The sequence below is a fragment of the Daucus carota genome, chromosome 9, assembly GCF_001625215.2.
Source record: "Daucus carota subsp. sativus chromosome 9, DH1 v3.0, whole genome shotgun sequence".
Classification (NCBI taxonomy): domain Eukaryota; kingdom Viridiplantae; phylum Streptophyta; class Magnoliopsida; order Apiales; family Apiaceae; genus Daucus; species Daucus carota.
Genome location: NC_030389.2, coordinates 3123077 through 3140780, shown reverse-complemented (window position 1 = coordinate 3140780; position 17704 = coordinate 3123077). Strand labels below are relative to the sequence as shown.

Here is a 17704-nt window from a genome sequence, read left to right as displayed (position 1 = left end):
AGTATGTTGAACTTCCAAAGTTATGGCACATATGCTGATATGCAGCAACTTGGATTTATGAAATGAGAAACAAGTTGGTTATTAGGTTCTACCTTATAGAGTTCTATAGAATTTACAGAGTAATAGATATACCATGAATTTCACTCATCACATCTTTGCATATTACTATGTTATTGGACATGGGAGTTCATCTAGCTTCTCCACTTAATTTAGTTGATTCTCAAAGCTGTGCTTCAAGATGCTCTAGAATTTGGAGGTGTTTATTGTCAGGACACATGAAGATATCTGGAAGAGATGGACTTGGTTTTGTTTAATTGAGGTGGACTGGGTGTCTTAATTACAAACATGTGGTTGGATCTGCAATAATTGAGTCACAACTCACAACCAAAAGTCACTGTTTACATGGATATATATATGGGATGGTTCAACTGAGGAACCAGGCTATTTTGAGTAACCTGGTAACTATGCATATCAGCCGCACGATTGTATCCAGAATAAGTTACTCTGCAATCTAACCTATTATAACTGTCAATTGTGTGAACATATGTGGCCCACCCATCAATGCCTTTGTTTTTGTTTGAATTTTATATATTCTCTATTTTCATTATATTTTATTTCTTTTATTATATTTTATGTTTCATATTTTTTATTATGTTCTTTGTTCCTTAAAAGTATTAACACCAAAATTTTATAACATATATATTATAGATAAATTAAAAAATACTTTTGTGTTGTGTAATTCTTTATTATATTTTAAAATATAAATTTTAAAATTCATTTGTATTCTCTCGAATTTACAGAACATAAAAATATTATATAATAGATTATAATTTGTTTTCAAAATACAGAAGATATAATGTTCGGTAAAAATATATTAAAAAATTTCAAGAACAGAACATGAAAAGTACATATGTTATTTTATAAAGAACATGTAGGAAAAAATTGAGAAATCAAAAAAAATTACTAAATAAAAAATACAGGACTAGTTGAAATATAAAAATCACGTTATAAAATTAGATAAAGTGAATAAACTACATCACATAAAAAAATTACAGAACATGAATGGGTTATGTACTATTTGTAATATCTAAGTTTAAAATTTTAAACATTGTTCTTTTATTTTTCATAATAAATAGTATATATTTATTTTCATGTTTAACTATAGTAAATAGAATCCTTCACATCTTGTTTTTTTCATGATGGATATGTATCTACGCAGTACGCTAAAGCATTTATATTTAATGTGTAGGATTTGATGCAACATCTGCATTAGAAGGTTGTTGCGGAAGTGGTGGCCCGTCCAGTGATGATTCCTCGATTGATGGTTGTGGGAGCTCAAATGTTCCAGTATGTTCAAATCCCTGCCAATATATCAGCTGGGGATGGAGTGTGTTATGACTGAATTTAACATGAAGGAAAGGACAAGGGCGCGCCCTTCCCGGAGTAATTCCGAGGGCGCGGCCCTAAAGTGCGGGGTTGACTGAAGGCGCGTGGAGAAACGAGAATGCAAGGACTTAGGGCGCGCCCTCCATGGTCGCGCCCACATGTAAACTTATTATGTGTGAGGATGAGTGAGTCTCGATGACGACCCTTCCGAGGGATACGAAGACCTACCCCTCCGGGGATATAACAACCCTTCCGAGGGATACGAAGACCTACCCCTCCGGGGATATAACAACCCTTCCGAGGGATATGAAGACTAGTGTCAGGCTCATCTGGAAGTTATCAGGCTCATCTGGTAGTTCCCGGGTTACGACCGGGCGTGATCTATAATCCCCAATCCTGCTATCTGCTGGGTTGTCCTCGTGCGGGGGCTTGGGGTGATCACGGTTGTAGAAGGCCCTCAGGGGTGACATGAAGGCCGATCATATGTCTGGGTCCTGTATTCTGGTGAGTTAGCCCTCATTGGGGGACTGAGACGATCGTGTAATTTGGCTCCTCAATGGTCTTACCTCTTAGTGAGAACCTTCGCTAGGGGCTAAGGACGCGTCCCTACACCTCAAGGAAGTGGTCACGGCTCTATCCGATGTCTCCTCCATGCTACGAAAAGTAGCGGTTAGTATCATCTCTCGTAGTGGAGATGATGCCGTATCCGTGATGTACTTGGACTAGGAGTCTAAGGTAGTTGCCTCAAGGCTTACTTCTAACTGGAGTAGAACTCTAAGTGATAAGTCACCGGCCCAAGGTTGGTCTTATCCCCAAGAAGCCTAGTCCTGATCAAACTAGGAGTCTTGGTTCAATAGAACTACGTATGGCTTGATCCCCTATAAATATAGGGGTACGTAGGCACATTAGGGGATCATGAGTTGAGAGCACGTGAGACCAACTCAAAACCCTAATCTCAGTCACCCCCTAAAACACACAACCACCGCACTCCGGCAGCCAAAACCACCGTCACAGATCTTGATTCCGGCCATGAACCTCATCTTTGTTGATTACCAAATTCCTCCATCAACAGAGTGCATTTCACACAACAAGCTCACAAAGTTCTAGCCACTTGGGTTGTGGCAGATCTGATACAAAAGCTTAACTGTGATTTGCAAGTTGAAGATTATTAATTAGTCGGACCGAATTAACCAAATTGGAGTCCCTAAACAAGCCATGCACTTCAGCTCATGCTGAACAGGGTGTCTATAAACATGATTCGGCAACGCTGGCCATATTTGGCCAATATTTAGTATATAGAATTGGGAACAAAAACATTCACAAAATGAGAATTTCCTAAGTTTTGATTGGAAAGGATCCTGATATACATTTATAGCACAATTCAAAACATCTCAACTCGATTGCCATGTCATTTTGTGCAAAATTTTGTGAATGTAGTACTACTCCTTATTTATACTCCCTCTATTTTTCAATACTATGACGTTGTCTTTTCGGCACACATTTTTAAGTGTTTTGACCGGATAGTTAAAAATATCATTTTTGAAAAAAAAAATCTGAACAAAAATATATAGGCCTTCTATGCTGTAATTCTTCACAGCATACTGCAGGGCCAGTGTTAATAAAATTATCATGAACGTAATATATATTTTTGGTGTATTCTAGGTATATGATATAGAATTGTTATAAGAGAATTATTTGATTCATGACAATATATACTGCACTTTTGTTAATTCAAATTTAAGTGCTACGTAAACTTGATTAGAATATTAGCTTTGTGATGTCCTTATTGTTTATTTCACATTTACTGTACTTATTTGACAAATAGCTGTTTCAGAGTCTTATACCAAGTCATATAATTTCTAGAATTATGGCTTAAAACGTTTAAAACATTTTGTTGAAACTATTTATATATAATACAAGTAACTTATTTGTATTATATTTTATAAAACTATTTATGCCTTTTGTAACTCTTTTCTAGTCGAGCTACCATATACAATATTATAGTTAAGTGATCTTATATAATGAGTGATTTCATTATGAATTTGTAGTTGATTAAATTGACTTGTATATTGAATATAAAAACAAACCAAATCGATATTTTTTAATTGTTTTAAAAAAAACAACTGATTTGAGTAATTATAAATCATCAATCCTCCCCGACGAGAGCTGCATTATCCATCCCCTCCCCCACCCATTCCTCCTCCTGCTGCAGATCCTCCTCCATGACCTGGAAGTTTCCCCCAATAAAATCTAAACCCATGCCAAGGTGTCACAACTCGCTGCCACGCCTGAAGGGCTTGTACATACGAACTGATCTGAACTTAGTAGCCGCTCCATCCTCCGCCAAGAAGTGCGCAAAGCGATTCTGGCTAGCCCTAACCGCTAGCTTCCTCAGTGTCAAGGTCCTCTCCTTCAGAGCCTCTGGTTCAGCTGCTCAATTACTCCAGTGTGTCAAGGATCCACTTAATACCTCCAGTCGTCCCAGTCCTCAGAGCTTCTCTGGATTCCATCTCCAATTCCACCATATTCCTTCTTATTCTATGAGCCAGTTCCAACCCTTGCAGAATAGCCCAAAGCTCATTGGCCCTTCGGTAGAAATGGCCTAGAGAGCCTTATATCATCGCCAAAATGACTCCCTCCTCAACCCTAATGACTATCCCGACACCAGTTGTGTTTCCATTCGGGAGTGGGGAATCATAGTACACCGCATGCACGTTGATTTTTTCAAAACGAACGCTGGGGAAATTCCATCCTGGCTCCATTTTTGTTTTGAGTTAGAGAAAGATTACAGAGAGACTGGTGGAGAAGAAAGAGAGTCAGATGAGTTGATAATGGAAGTTTGCATTGAAGCAACATAAATAAAACTCCCATGCAATGATGAACTCTGCGTGTTGCGCTTCTCACAACTCCTAGATATATAGAAGCAGATCGAGCTTTCCCATTGGCTAGAAGAAACCCGGATTTTATTGGAAATAGGCGATAATGATATATTTGCACTGCTCAAGATATTACGCCAGATTGCAAATTAAATCTTCCCATTAGAGCTATAACTTGGACATTTGAAATAAGTTGGCATTTAAAATAATTCTTTAAATAAATACGAGCCAATATTAAAATGAAAAAGGCCTCAGCACCATGCATGCAACATGCTAGCTCTGTTAGCACCTTGGACTGCTAACTCATGAGCTGAAATTAAACAATCTCGAGTAATATAACAAAGCTTGATACTCGAATTCCGAATAAAATTAATCCATTCTTCATTATCCGAGAGAAGGCCATTCCCCGCTCTGTGCTTCTGAATTTCGTTTACCAATGATATGCAGTCTGTTCTGATTTGTAGTCAACTTTGAATGGATCTTTGGGAAGTAAAAGACTTGTAACCAAAGAGAATGGCCTCTCTCTCAGTTTCTTTGTAACCAGAGAGAAGGACCTGAAAATATATAAATTAAGTTTTAATCCCTATCCATTATATATCCCCCAATACCTACTTTGTGAGTGGGATTGTTAAATTTCAATGAGCCATCAGAGAAAGCTTGGATTTCTGCATTCCACCAAACTAAGTCTTGATAAATGTCATGTTTGCTATGAAGCATTGTTGAACCTACAAGATTTATCTGCCACAGATTAAATATTTCATCAGGAACGTTCAACTCAGCTTTTAACCACGTGAAACTTATAAATTTGATCATGTCTGCAGTTGTACTAAGGAGTTCCCAATTGTAGTTGAAGATCATGTTGTTTTTCTTTAGCCAGATAGACCATAATGTAGTAGCAATACATAACTTCCAGACTGATGAAACCCTGAATAATTGCAAAAGGGGATGAGAGTTCTTGACATTGAGAAAGATCTTTAAAAGCATAGATTGTACTTATCATTAATTATGTTACACCAAGCTTTTCCCCTATCTGAAAACCATTTCCACCACCACTTTCCCAGAAGAACTAGATTTTTCCTCTCAATGCTAGCTAAACCTATTCCTCCCTTATTCTTTGACAAGCAAATTCTATCCCAGCTTAAGAAATGCAGTCTTTTGTTGGCCCATAGGAAGTCCCTTCTTCTTCTTTCAATTTGTGTAGCTACCCCTTTGGGAATTTTGTATAGATTGAACCAATAAGTTGGTAAGCTGTTTATAGTAGCCTTGATAAGTGTTGCTCTTCTAGCCATATTCAAGTATCTACCTTTCCATTCAGCTAGTCTTCTATCAACCTTCTGCATTAGTGGATTCCAAATGTGCTAGTATTTTGGATTTGCTCCTATAAGGGCTCCTAGATAAGTAAAAGGAAATTGACCTACAGAAAACCCAATAGATATGTCCAAGAATGTAAAACTTCATCATCCACACCCCTAGCATATAGAGCACTTTTACTGAAGTTAATCTTCAGGCCTGAAGTCAATTGGAAGCACTGGAGAAGTCTTTTACAATTTAGCAGACTAGCTTCATCTTGTTGAAGAAAGATAATCGTATCATCAACAAACTGAATGTGGCTGATCTCTGTTGAGTCATACTGAAACTTTATACCTTTAATCAAGCCAAGAACCTTGGCCTTTTCCGTCATCAAGTTGAATACTTCCCCTACTAGATTAAACAGTAATTGGGACATAGGATCCCCATGCCTGATACCTCTATCAAAATTGTACTCTTTTGTTGGTGAGCCATTGATGAGAATTGAAGCTTTCATAGTGTGTAGAATTCTTTAATCCATCCTACCCATTTTGTTCAAAATCAAAATCAATCATAGCATTGAGCGGAAAATCCCAGTCCACTGAGTCGAATGCTTTCTCAAAATCAAGTTTTAATATTATGCCCTAAACTTTACCAACTTTCAAGGCATGTTCCACTTCATTAGCTATCAGTATACTTTCAGTGATCTGTCTACCTTTCATGAAACCACTCTGAGTTTCACTAATAAGCGCTCCCATGATATTGTCCATTTTATTAGCCAAGATCTTTGTGAGCAGCTTGAGAGAAATTGATCAGACTAATAGGTCTAAAATATGTCAACTGGCAAGGTTATCCTCCAAGCTCCCCACCTCCTCTTCTGGTAAACTCGGCACATCTCCTGCGTTTTTATCATCCTCCAGAGATTTGTTGTTTACAGCCTTCCCCACCCCTAATAGATTTAAAATTTGTTTATAATTATCAGCTTCTTCATTTTCTTTGCTAAAGTTTGAATGCAAACTTTGCCCTTTAGAATTTATTCTGCATAAGATATTGTTGCTAGTTTTTGCTGCCTGTCTCTGTTGGCATTGCTTTTTTTTTTTTTGTTTTCCATGCACTCATCATTTTAAATCTTATGTATTTTGACTCTCAAAGGGATTCCAGCCAGTTGCACTTTTACTTCTCCTTGCAACTGTTCTAGTTCCTCTCAATAGAGCCAAATTCTAGGATTTTTCAAACTGGAATGGTATAAAGGATTGTTTTTCCACCAACCCCAAAAGCCATGGTCTTTTTTTAATCTTCTGCAGGTTCCCTTTTGTCCAAGCATTACATGGGAGCCCACGAATTTCTACGGATATTTTTCTTTTTACCCAGAGAAAATTTTGAGTAGCAAATTGAACTCCTAGCAATAGATTCTATCTTTAGTTATTTTCAAAACTGAATCTGAGCATTGCTGAGAGACATATATTAGCAACTTAATTAAATTAAATATTTGATTCTAAATTAGCCACTGAATTGTATACTTGATTATATTAGGCACTTAAATTAATATGTTTAATTGATGCAAAATTTTGAAAAAATGTATTTATGACACTAACTATATATTTGATTAGATATCAATCACTTAATTATATATTTGATTAATGCAAATTTTAAATTATTTTATTATAAATTTGATTGATACAAAATTTAAAATTTATATATTAGCTACTTAATTAAATATAATATTTCGAATCTAAATTACTCACCTAATTATATACTTAATCAAGGTCTATAACCATAATCAGTAGTCTAGCTTGTACTTAGTTAAATTTTCACTTAGTTCGTTTTAGAAACGGATAAACAACATTCTTTCTTCTTGTTGTTAAGTGCTCATCTAAAATAGGTACGACACATATATTATTTATGCGTCCGATTCTTTTAGGATCGAACACATAAATTTGAACTTATTAATTCTGAACTTATTGTTTTGTTGTCTAGTTTTGGTAGTTATGTATTCATGGTGTCAAAAATTGTGAACTTCGGGATATTCATATTTATTATGAAGTGAAGTGAACTGAACAGATACAGAATACCCAGAAATGAGACCGAGTCTAACTTCGACTCCATATACTGAACGGGTAAGAATATTCGTTGGCGTTAAGTTCCACCCGAATCGGTTGAATTTAACTAGGATTGAACTTAAACACGTTCTTTTGAAAAACATGCCTGTTCTCTGAAAAGCAATTTGGTTACAATAACTATGTGGTTGAAAATGTCCATCATTCACGACATCACGTATTGTTTGTGAGTGTTTCACCACCCAGTTGAAGCCGCGTATAGAGATGCATTAAATACTCGAGAATAGGACGCACCACCGATGAATAAATTCAATACTCCCTCCGTTCTTTTTTCTTTTCCTATTTTATATGTTGGAACTGTTTATAACATGAAACGAATTACTAATTTATATATAATTTACAAGACCAAATATAGTCGTGAGTAATCTTGTTAGATTCGTATTCATAAGTACCTTACGGTGAAGTTTTTATATTTAATACTAATATAAAATTAAAGATATTAACGATCAAAAGTGTGTATTGGAAAAGTAATATGGGACGGAGGGAGTTTTTATTAAAAATTCCAACCTAGCAACGACGTGGCTATTTAAATGAATAATTTTGCAAAGAATGAAAAAAAATACTCTCTGAGAAAATTATTGGGAATTTAACAAATAGTTTATTATTTTTTAAAAATGTTTACAAAATAATGTCTGCAACTAAAAACAATTACAAACTTCTTTTTTTTTTATGATTTAAAACCAATTATAACCTAAAATAATTGTTCTAAAAAAATGATTGAAGTTGCTTTTGATACATTGTACGTTAATTTGGTTATATATAGTTACATTTATTTGCATATAATTGTATTTGATTGCAACATAATAATGTTTTAAGGAAGTTCAGAAATAGTATTCTTATAAAAAGTTAAAAAAATAAAATATTTATACAAACAAATAAAGAAGTGAATATATTTTCCAAAGGCCCCAATATTTTTTTATCGAGATTTCCTTGTGCTGCATTTTATTTATTAAAATTTAAGTGTAAGCTAGGTGTCCGCGACAAGCAAATCAATAGAGTCAGTCGACTTTCATATGACTCGAACTAGTTTAACTTTTTCATATTAAATGAGCCAAATCTATCCAGTTTTTATAAGCCAACAAGAAAAAGTGTCTCTAGTATGGACATTCACTCCGCCTCACTCGACCTCGATTCGATCTCCGTCCTGTTCGAGTGATCTCGATTCGATCTCCGTCCTGTTCGAGTTGGGGATTCGGGGTATTTTTCGGGGTCGGGGCAGGGATTAGTGTCTCCCCACCCCGACCTCCGACCCCGATTATATATATCTAAATAATAATATATTTATATATATTATACTAAATAAATTACTAAAATAGATATTCTTTATAATATTGTTATAATAAAAAGTAATCTTTTCTATTTATCGATTATTATTATATTATAATAATAATAATATATTTTATAATTTTAAAATTATCATTTCTTTATATTATAAATCAATTTTAATACGATTTGATATCAAAAATCTGAGATGATATCATTAGTATATTATGAGTAACTAGTTTATTTTTTTATTAAAAAGTATATTATTAAATTATTATTTTTAATTAAAAACTATAATCCCCGCGGGAATCCCCGTTCCCCGTTCGGGGCGGGGATCGGAAAAAAAATAATTCATGTTCCGGGTTTGGGTCAGAGTCGAGGATGTGTATCTAATCTGGGGATGGGGGCGGGGATAGCACTCTCCTACCCTGAAGTGCCTCCACTCATATAAGCCCAATCCGAAACAGAGACAAGTTATTATATACAAATAATTCATATATATTTTTCACATAAACAATCTTAATGTATAAACTATAAGTTATAAATTTCAAACAATAATAATATTATTATAAAATCCTATTACCCAACTATTATAATATTCATAAGCTGACACACACCTTGCCTAAAAAGCATGCACATGTATTTTCCTATATTTTTAATCATTTGAGCATGTCAACTGTCAAATTTTAAAGGGTAACTGTTTTGAAATTTTTATAAAAAAATAATTAAATTATTCATAACATTTAGAACTTAAATATATCTCAAATTTTATTCGAACAGAATACAAATCTTAAAATTCAATTTTCAGTTCAACACAATTCTTGAAAATTATCTAGCCGGTTGGGTTAACTTAAAAGAAGTGACTTTGTGTTTATAGTAAAGAAGTGGAGTAGAAGTGAGAAATAAATAAGTTAATAAAGTGTTTGAAAAAGAAGCACAAGCTGTGGGATAGAAGTTAACATTCTCAGATTCTTAAAAGTAAAAAGTCAGCAACCGCTTCTCGCAAACAAACGCGACCTATATTAATTACTACTATAACGCAAGATCATAAATATCGGAAATCGATCAACTCGAATGTGTATAAAAACAAAGCCATATTTAGCAAACAAGGCGCCTAATTCAGAGTTAGGTAGCCTAGCGGGCCGAAGTGATATCAGAGTTTCTATGAAGTAGGTTGGACGTTACTAAAAAATGCTAAGGACAAAAAAAAAAAAATTAAAGGTCACTAGGAAAATAATTAATTGAAAAAATTGAAAGTTCAGTAGGCTGTACAATGATGCCTTCAACCAGAGTGCTCCTTCAGCTATGGATAATTTGTCAATTCTATCTCCATGCTCGACCTGAAATGTCTTTTGATCTGCAGCTACCCGATATTCGTGTATTCAGAAGTTGCAACATCGAAAAGATATATCAGTTTGGAGCTTCTTTTTCGGATACTGGAAACGAGCTAGTGGAAGATCCAACAATTGCATCCTCTAGGCTTCCCTATGGTGAGAGCTCTCTTCAGGGTCCAACTGGCCGTTATTCAGATGGACTCCTCATGATCGACTACATTGGTAAAAATATTTCGTTCTGAACGTGAGAATATTTTTTTGGATTTGTCTAGTGTGTGCCCATGGCACATGCTAAGCGCGGAATTTGATAGGTTTAAGAGATTTTGATCGGTGTTTGTTGTATTTGCAGGGGGTCCACCGTTATTAAGATATGAGAGTCAATCAAAATCTCTCAAACTTATAAAATTCCACGCTTAGCATGTGCTCATGGGCACACATTAGAAAAACTGTTTTTTTTTAAGCAATTTGGTTCGGTTTTAATTGGTCATAATGTTTTTCAAAACTTAACAGCATTAGCAGCTGGTATACCATTGCTGAATCCCTATTTAAAAGACGACGCAGACTTTAGTCACGGTGTAAACTTTGCGGTTGGTGGTGCTACAGCATTGTCAGCAAATGGTTTGGCAGAGAAAAACATTCCTGTAACTGCCATCGACAATTCCCTTGGCACTCAAGTTGAGTGGATGTCGAATCATTTCAGTTCTCAGTGCCACCTAGACAAAGGTATGTACTCGAAAATCAAATAAATGATCTAAATTTCATAAACTTTGGGAATTTGTGCATATTTATTTGTTAAATTGGTGTAAAAAATTTTTACAGACTGTAGTCGTGGACGTCTAAATAATTCTCTGTTTGTGATCGGTGAAATTGGAAGAAATGATTACAATAGAGCATTCGGACTAGGCAATAAAACCTTTGCAGAGGCCGAAGAAATGGTGCCTGAAGTTGTTGAAGTAGTTGAAAATGCAGTAAGAGTAAGTTGTTTGTGTAATCAAATTTTGTTTCCTAATTCCATGTTTTTGTTTCGCTAAAGAATTGTTTCGTGTTCCAGAGAGTCATTGGTCTTGGGGCATCTCAAGTAATTGTTCCAGGGATTTTCCCAATGGGATGCCTTCCAGGAATCCTGGAGGATTTCAAAAGCAATGATAAATCAGCCTACGACGAACATCAGTGTTTGAAAGAGTTCAATAATTTTGTAGCATTTCATAACAACTATCTACAGAAGACGATCATCACGTTGCAAGCAGAAAATCCCCACACTACAATTGTGTATGCGGATTACTTCAATGCCTTCAAATGGATTCTTTATAATGCTCCGCGGCTAGGTAATTGTCGCAAACTCGCAATAGATAGAACATGTGAATTGTGAGCCCGCGGTATTCACAATATGAGTAGTGCTAGATGCACAAAATTATGTACAGAAAATTTATACATAATGACATGGCAATTGATGCGGTGAGTTTTAATAGAGGTTGTTGATGTAAATATAAGAGACCCATTCCAATTAAAACCAACCCACATGTCATTATGTACAAAATTTTGTACACATTTATGTGCACCAAACATTTTCCTGAGAATATATGATCTGATATATATTCTTGTGTTTCTTGATAGGTTTTGATGCAACTTCTGTATTAGAAGGCTGCTGCGGAAATACTGGCCCAACCAGTGATGCTTCCTCGACGGAAGGTTGTGGGAGCTCAAATGTTCCGGTATGTTCGAATCCTGATCGATATATCAATTGGGATGGAGTGCATTTCACACAGAAAACACACAGTGTTCTAGCCACTTGGGTTGTAGCAGATATGATACCAAAGCTTAATTGTGTCCTTCAAGTTGAAGATCATTAGGGGGACCTTATAAAGTTTGAGTCCCTGAACTAAATTTATAGAATTTGTTATAAAGTATTATAATTTGTAACCTGTAGTCTATATAATTAATTATATGACGCATATATTAATAATTTAATTTTACACCGACATAAAAATTATAATTCATAGAATTAATCCAATATTTAACCCGAATACTCGTTCCGAGTTATCCCAACCAACTTATCTCAATGTATTTCTATGGATGTTGGTACTCATTATTCCGAGTAATCCCGATCAACTGGGCGTTGTCCCGTCAACTTGTCCCAATGTAATTCTATGGGTGTTGCCGTGTTGGTATTCATTACTCCGAGTAATCCCGATCAATCAAGCCGAGTTCCAATTTTCAGAATATTTTATCAACCAAACATTTTATTTTTTTACTGATTCAGTAGCCTGTATATAACATATTTACTACGAATCCAAATGTAATACTAGTAACATTATAGCATCATTGTTTTCTTCCAAGTCAATCTTTGCAATACTAGAACGAAGATGTGAAAGAGTAAACTAATACTAAGATGTACTTCAACATATGCATTTTACAACAATATCCTGTAAATATAAGCTTTTTATTCCCAGAAAGGAACATCGCTAGCCATCCATTTGTACAATCTTTAAAAAGAGAACAAGCATCCTCTGAAGACTGATTCACATCCTTATTTAGTGTTTACTTTCATGTACATGGATAGCTACATGTCTACAACATTATAAATATGAATACAAACTGCATGAGGTTATAAAAGGTTTATCGAGTGTAATTTTAAGGTCATTCCAGCAGCCGTTTGTGCTTGCACCAGCCAATTGCAGCCACGTATAGGAATATGGTACCAGTTGCACTGCCACAAACAGTCCAGAGAAACTCTCTCAGACCATGCTTCTTCGGATCAAACAGATCAATGGTGATATTCATACCAAAAACACCAGCGACAACCACAAAGGCACTCACCACCAGAGTTGCCGTGGTTAACATCACCCCCATTTGCAAGAGATGATTCTGTTTGTCATCCAACATGATGTTGATATAGTCTTCTGTGTCATCTACATACTCCCTCAACTTGAGGAACCCACCAAATGATAGAAAATGTCAGTAAATGCCGAGCACATTTAAGAAGTTTATAAATTAATATAGGCAAAGCGAAGTATACACTATACAGCTTTATTTCTAAATATATCATCTGCCCCTTGCCACAACTTAATGTCCGTATTGACCCTGTTGGATCTATTGATTTATAAACTGGCAGAATCATGGCAACCATCCCACCAAAGTCAAGGATCTTCGATAGATTTGCCAATTCTTTTATGCCTTACAGCTAGTATCAAATTATAATTATAACCATAACCAAAGACTGCACATGGTACTCTCAACTCGACTGCAATGGGATACACAAATAATTTTTTTACCTTAAACTATATCATTTTTTTCTCCAATAATACCATAGGCCAAGTGCAAGTAAATTTCAGACCACTTTCAAGAACATTTGCCAGGGAATTGTTTAATTACACCCAAATAGTCCATGAAAATTTTTAAAGCCCAACTACAAAATATACTACAGCACAGTCTCTCCTTAACCTTTGTGTTCTGAAACAAAGTGTACAAGCCTATCCCCAGAGTAGACATTATATTGCAGAAGTATCATCCACGATCAACTTTATACAAATCAAGCTAAAGGACTATGAAGTATGAATAGGATTCACACAGAACATCCAGTGATTTCCTAGATACTAACACACTAAGCTAAAATATGAAAATTCCTAATTCTACCAGGGAATTCTTCATGATAAGCAATAACAACTAAGCTGACTTTATTTATATCGATATTTAAGATAGATTAGGTATAATATGGGATCAATACGCAAAGTGTTGGTACAAATACCGTGGATAGTTTATTCAGTGTCCCATCAATCTGCACAAAATACGCCTCCAAAAGCATTTCCAGCTCCTCCACATCAAGGTGTTTACTGATAGCACTGCGAGTAGTACTGGTACGAGTCCCATGACTCTCTCTGCCAAGTGCATTTGATGCACCAAAGAGATGGTTCCGTTGGCTGTCAGCATGCTGAAGATCAACTTCAGCATAGATATCATCAGGGCTCCTGATTCGCAAGAAAGTCAACATGTAATTTTTATAGATGCAAGAGAAAGATGACTTTATTTTACTGATAGACACAACCTTCATATTACATACTTGTCACCAACTTCTGACTGAAGAACTTCATCTTCAATGCCTTCTTCCTCATTTATAGAGGAAACTGTTGAGTTTTCAAGATGTTGCAACAATTTGTCGGTTAGATACATCTCAGCCATATCCTCATCATCATCTAGCAACTGCTCTAGTTCATCCCTTACCTGTAATCAAGCATTTTCTTACAAAATGATATGCAAGATAACTGCTCAATACATACACATGCACACTAAGGACATGTAAATCGATGTAAACTGTGCCTTGATTAATCAAATTCCAGCTGATCTAATTATATAAAAGAATAGGGAATAGATATTCTGTTTTCGTATATTGGTCAACTTGTATCATAGATTCACGGGGATCCATGTCATACAAACAGATGTTATGAGCCCAGAAGAAAAACAAAAGCTTGCCCTATGATCAACAATGATACATCCAAACATGATTAGAGATGCTTATGATATTTAAATACATAGAAGTCCGCAGAGTGTTTTTATATTTGAACCACGTAAAAGCCGACTACTGCAGTAGATCTGTGCATGCATAATCAGAGTATTACATCATCTGATTTCTCTTTTACAAACCTCATGTTTTCTACCTGATTAGGTGTTTAGACGCCCTAAACTCTCACATAAAACACGAATTTCAGCTTCTTGACTAGTTTTCTTTGATTTCTATTTGCCCTTTAAATCCATAACAGAAAGGCACCTTGTTGTAAGCAGCTAGTATACTTAGTTATACTTTATAAGTACAACACAAATAAACTACGACTTGCAAATTAGACCATCATATAGTTAAGTAAGTAGTGGTACATCAAGTGCGAATCTAAAAAACCACTATGTCAAGTATTACCCATTTATAATAATACTAAAACTGACAAAGTAAGAAGGTGCATCCGGAAAGAAGAATATGTCAACCATGTTCTGGCAAGTACATGCAAAAGGGTAAATTTCAACCAAACTATAACAGGAGAGCCAGTGATATGAACCCAGAATTACAAGCTGAAGCCAGTACCTTCTGAACACGTCCTGTTATTGCAACCAATCGACTTTTGATTTGACGGACACGTTCCAAATTAAGCGTACTGATTTTTGAAGTCAGCTTATCCAATGCCGGATGAGCTTCTTGCTCCAAAGTCCTTGCCTAATTTAAGATTGCAAAAAGGTTATTAAAATAGACATGAAGGATCCATTATGACAGGCATCATACTGGAATATATCTTATATATATATAATATTGACATCATTCAATAAACTTCTTGACCATAAGAAATTAGTTTACATAAGGTAATAAATAAAATTGTTAAAGTGACATACTTCATTATCTAAGCAACTACAGGCAGCTTCTAGGCAAGCCTCTAATGCAATAAACTCAAAGGGAAGAAGTTTTAGTCCATCTCGGTTTTCAAGAGCTTGTTTCCCATCTTGCATACTGCCATTCTCATTGTCCGGAAAGCTTCCGGAAATTTTTGGAGGGCTAGCTGGCCTTGATTGCGAGTCTTCTAGATCATACAAATTGGTCCAGTCTGTATTATCAGCATTGACCCCGCCTTCCTGCAATACTAAACACAAATAATAAGTACATTATCTAAAAAATATAGAGCTACTACCTCTTAAGAGTAATGGTTTCATATTTATCTGAACATATTCATTTCTCTTACTATCACTCACAGCTTGGAAGCTCTGAGATGCACACTAAATGATGAAATATACAATTAATGATATGCCATGAAACAAACATTTCCGAATACTTACCCACAAGGCCACAATTGTTTCTAATGTCCTGATTTCCTAAAACAACAGAACAAGTTCAATTTTTGCATCCTTGATTAATAGCCTATCTTTTGTCTGCCGACTATTCAGTTTGATCATCATACCCATGTCAAGCACTTAGACACGAAACTTACTTCATGTCAGATCTTTGCTTAATGTACTCAGTATGATATGAATTTGGCATGCAAAAATTAACACAATTGTAAAGGAGATAGGAGAAAGATACGAGAACACCTAATTTACAAAGTTCCTAGATTTACAAAGTTCCTAGAAAATTGCAATCTATATTAGATACTTGTTCATTAATAACTATGTTTCCTAGCTTGACCTAGGACAAAAATAGAAAGAAGTCCATGGAGTCCAAATTTTTAGATTTTACAAATAGCACACTCTGTTTCGTGTTGTGTCCGACACCACATATCCATTCCGTAGAGAGTCCGAATAACATAGCTTGAAAATAACTTTTTTTCCTTCTGAAGGCCATAAACAACTTAAACACGGGCAAACACTAACACATCTGATCGAACTCAAGCAAAAAAGGAAAGGATCCACGACTCTCATGAGATTCAGGTATAACGGTAATCACACTATTCCTATTAAGCTAGACAAAGTTAAACTCAACCTTAACTCACATTACTAATCTCAAAAATAACTATAATCCCAAAAAAAATATACAATCACAAGTATACAACACAACTTTCTTCTACAGGCAATCATCAGTATACTCATAAACAATCAATTTAAAAGCGAAATTCCCATCAAATCACAAAACAAACACCAACCCAACATCAAAACCCCAAAATCGAAAAAACCCCAAGTCCCCAAAACTCCGAAAAAACCTGCGATTTCACCGCCTGACAATGCCTCATCACCCGGCGCACAAGGTGTTCGACGAACGGCGCCACAGAAGGATCCTTAGCATTCAACAAAAACACTTCCTGGGCCGTAATAATAGCTTTAATATGCTCCAAATTTATCACAATCGCACGCTCTCGACCCAAAACAGTAGATGGGTACGATAGCAAAGGATCAAGAATGCGAAGGTCACGAGCAGGCAAGCCAGTCTTGCGCATGATTGAGTGCTTGCCGGCTTCCATGACATGGGTTTGGGCGGATGAGTCGAGCACTAGCCAGGGCCTAGTGCCGGTTGCTTTCTTCCGCAGGGCAGTGGTGGAGGTGGTGGTGCGGATGGGGTCGGTGTCATCTTCGGTGGGTGGGTGTTTTGGGAGTGGGGGAGGTGGGTATGAGCTCCTCAAGTCTCGTTTTAGTGACATTTCTTAGGATATAATTTTTGTGTTTCGACTTGCCATTTTTGATCGGAAAGAGAGTTGCTAAAGAATGGATGTTATTAAAGCAAGTATGTTTTGCGATATTTATTAATGGAAAAAGTTTTAATAAAGCGTCCGGCAAAAAAATGTTCCTCGCATCGATAGACAACTGTTTGATAATTTTTTTTGATATTTGTTTATTTTCAATTATAATATAGAAAACTAGCATAATAGCCCGTGCGAGGCACGGGATGCTAGCTTGAAATGTAAAATGATGAAATTGTCAGATAGTTGTTTAACCAAATTTTTCTGGTAAAATTTGTTCGAGAGCTGTGTGAAGATCCCGT

The 17704-nt window shown here is 35.7% G+C and overlaps 2 protein-coding genes across 2 annotated transcripts; one reads left to right on the top strand and one right to left on the bottom strand.

The window, feature by feature from the left end:
* Positions 1-10126: 10126 nt before the first annotated feature.
* On the top strand, positions 10127-12233 carry LOC108202024 (acetylajmalan esterase). Its single transcript, XM_017370388.2, has 5 exons — positions 10127-10485; positions 10774-10986; positions 11083-11237; positions 11315-11588; positions 11878-12233. Exons 1-5 carry the CDS (start codon positions 10203-10205, stop codon positions 12111-12113), a joined length of 1161 nt encoding a protein of 386 aa, XP_017225877.1. The 5' UTR covers positions 10127-10202; the 3' UTR covers positions 12114-12233.
* Positions 12234-12684: 451 nt separating this feature from the next.
* LOC108203035 (magnesium transporter MRS2-3) lies at positions 12685-17465 on the bottom strand. Its single transcript, XM_017371724.2, has 6 exons — positions 16929-17465; positions 15634-15870; positions 15332-15460; positions 14321-14481; positions 14009-14228; positions 12685-13188 (listed from the first exon to the last, which is right to left on the bottom strand). Exons 1-6 carry the CDS (start codon positions 17361-17363, stop codon positions 12901-12903), a joined length of 1470 nt encoding a protein of 489 aa, XP_017227213.1. The 5' UTR covers positions 17364-17465; the 3' UTR covers positions 12685-12900.
* Between the last annotated feature and the right edge of the window lie 239 nt (positions 17466-17704).

Coding starts and splice junctions, on each gene's coding strand:
- LOC108202024 (XM_017370388.2), top strand. CDS start 10,203: ATGATGCCTTCAACCAGAGTGCTCCTTCAGCTATGGATAATTTGTCAA. Junction 10,486..10,773: donor CCTCATGATCGACTACATTG/GTAAAAATATTT, acceptor AAAACTTAACAG/CATTAGCAGCTGGTATACCA. Junction 10,987..11,082: donor TCAGTGCCACCTAGACAAAG/GTATGTACTCGA, acceptor AAATTTTTACAG/ACTGTAGTCGTGGACGTCTA.
- LOC108203035 (XM_017371724.2), bottom strand. CDS start 17,363: ATGTCACTAAAACGAGACTTGAGGAGCTCATACCCACCTCCCCCACTC. Junction 14,482..15,331: donor TAACAGGACGTGTTCAGAAG/GTACTGGCTTCA, acceptor GCTTGATTACAG/GTAAGGGATGAACTAGAGCA. Junction 14,229..14,320: donor CAGTCAGAAGTTGGTGACAA/GTATGTAATATG, acceptor CTTGCGAATCAG/GAGCCCTGATGATATCTATG.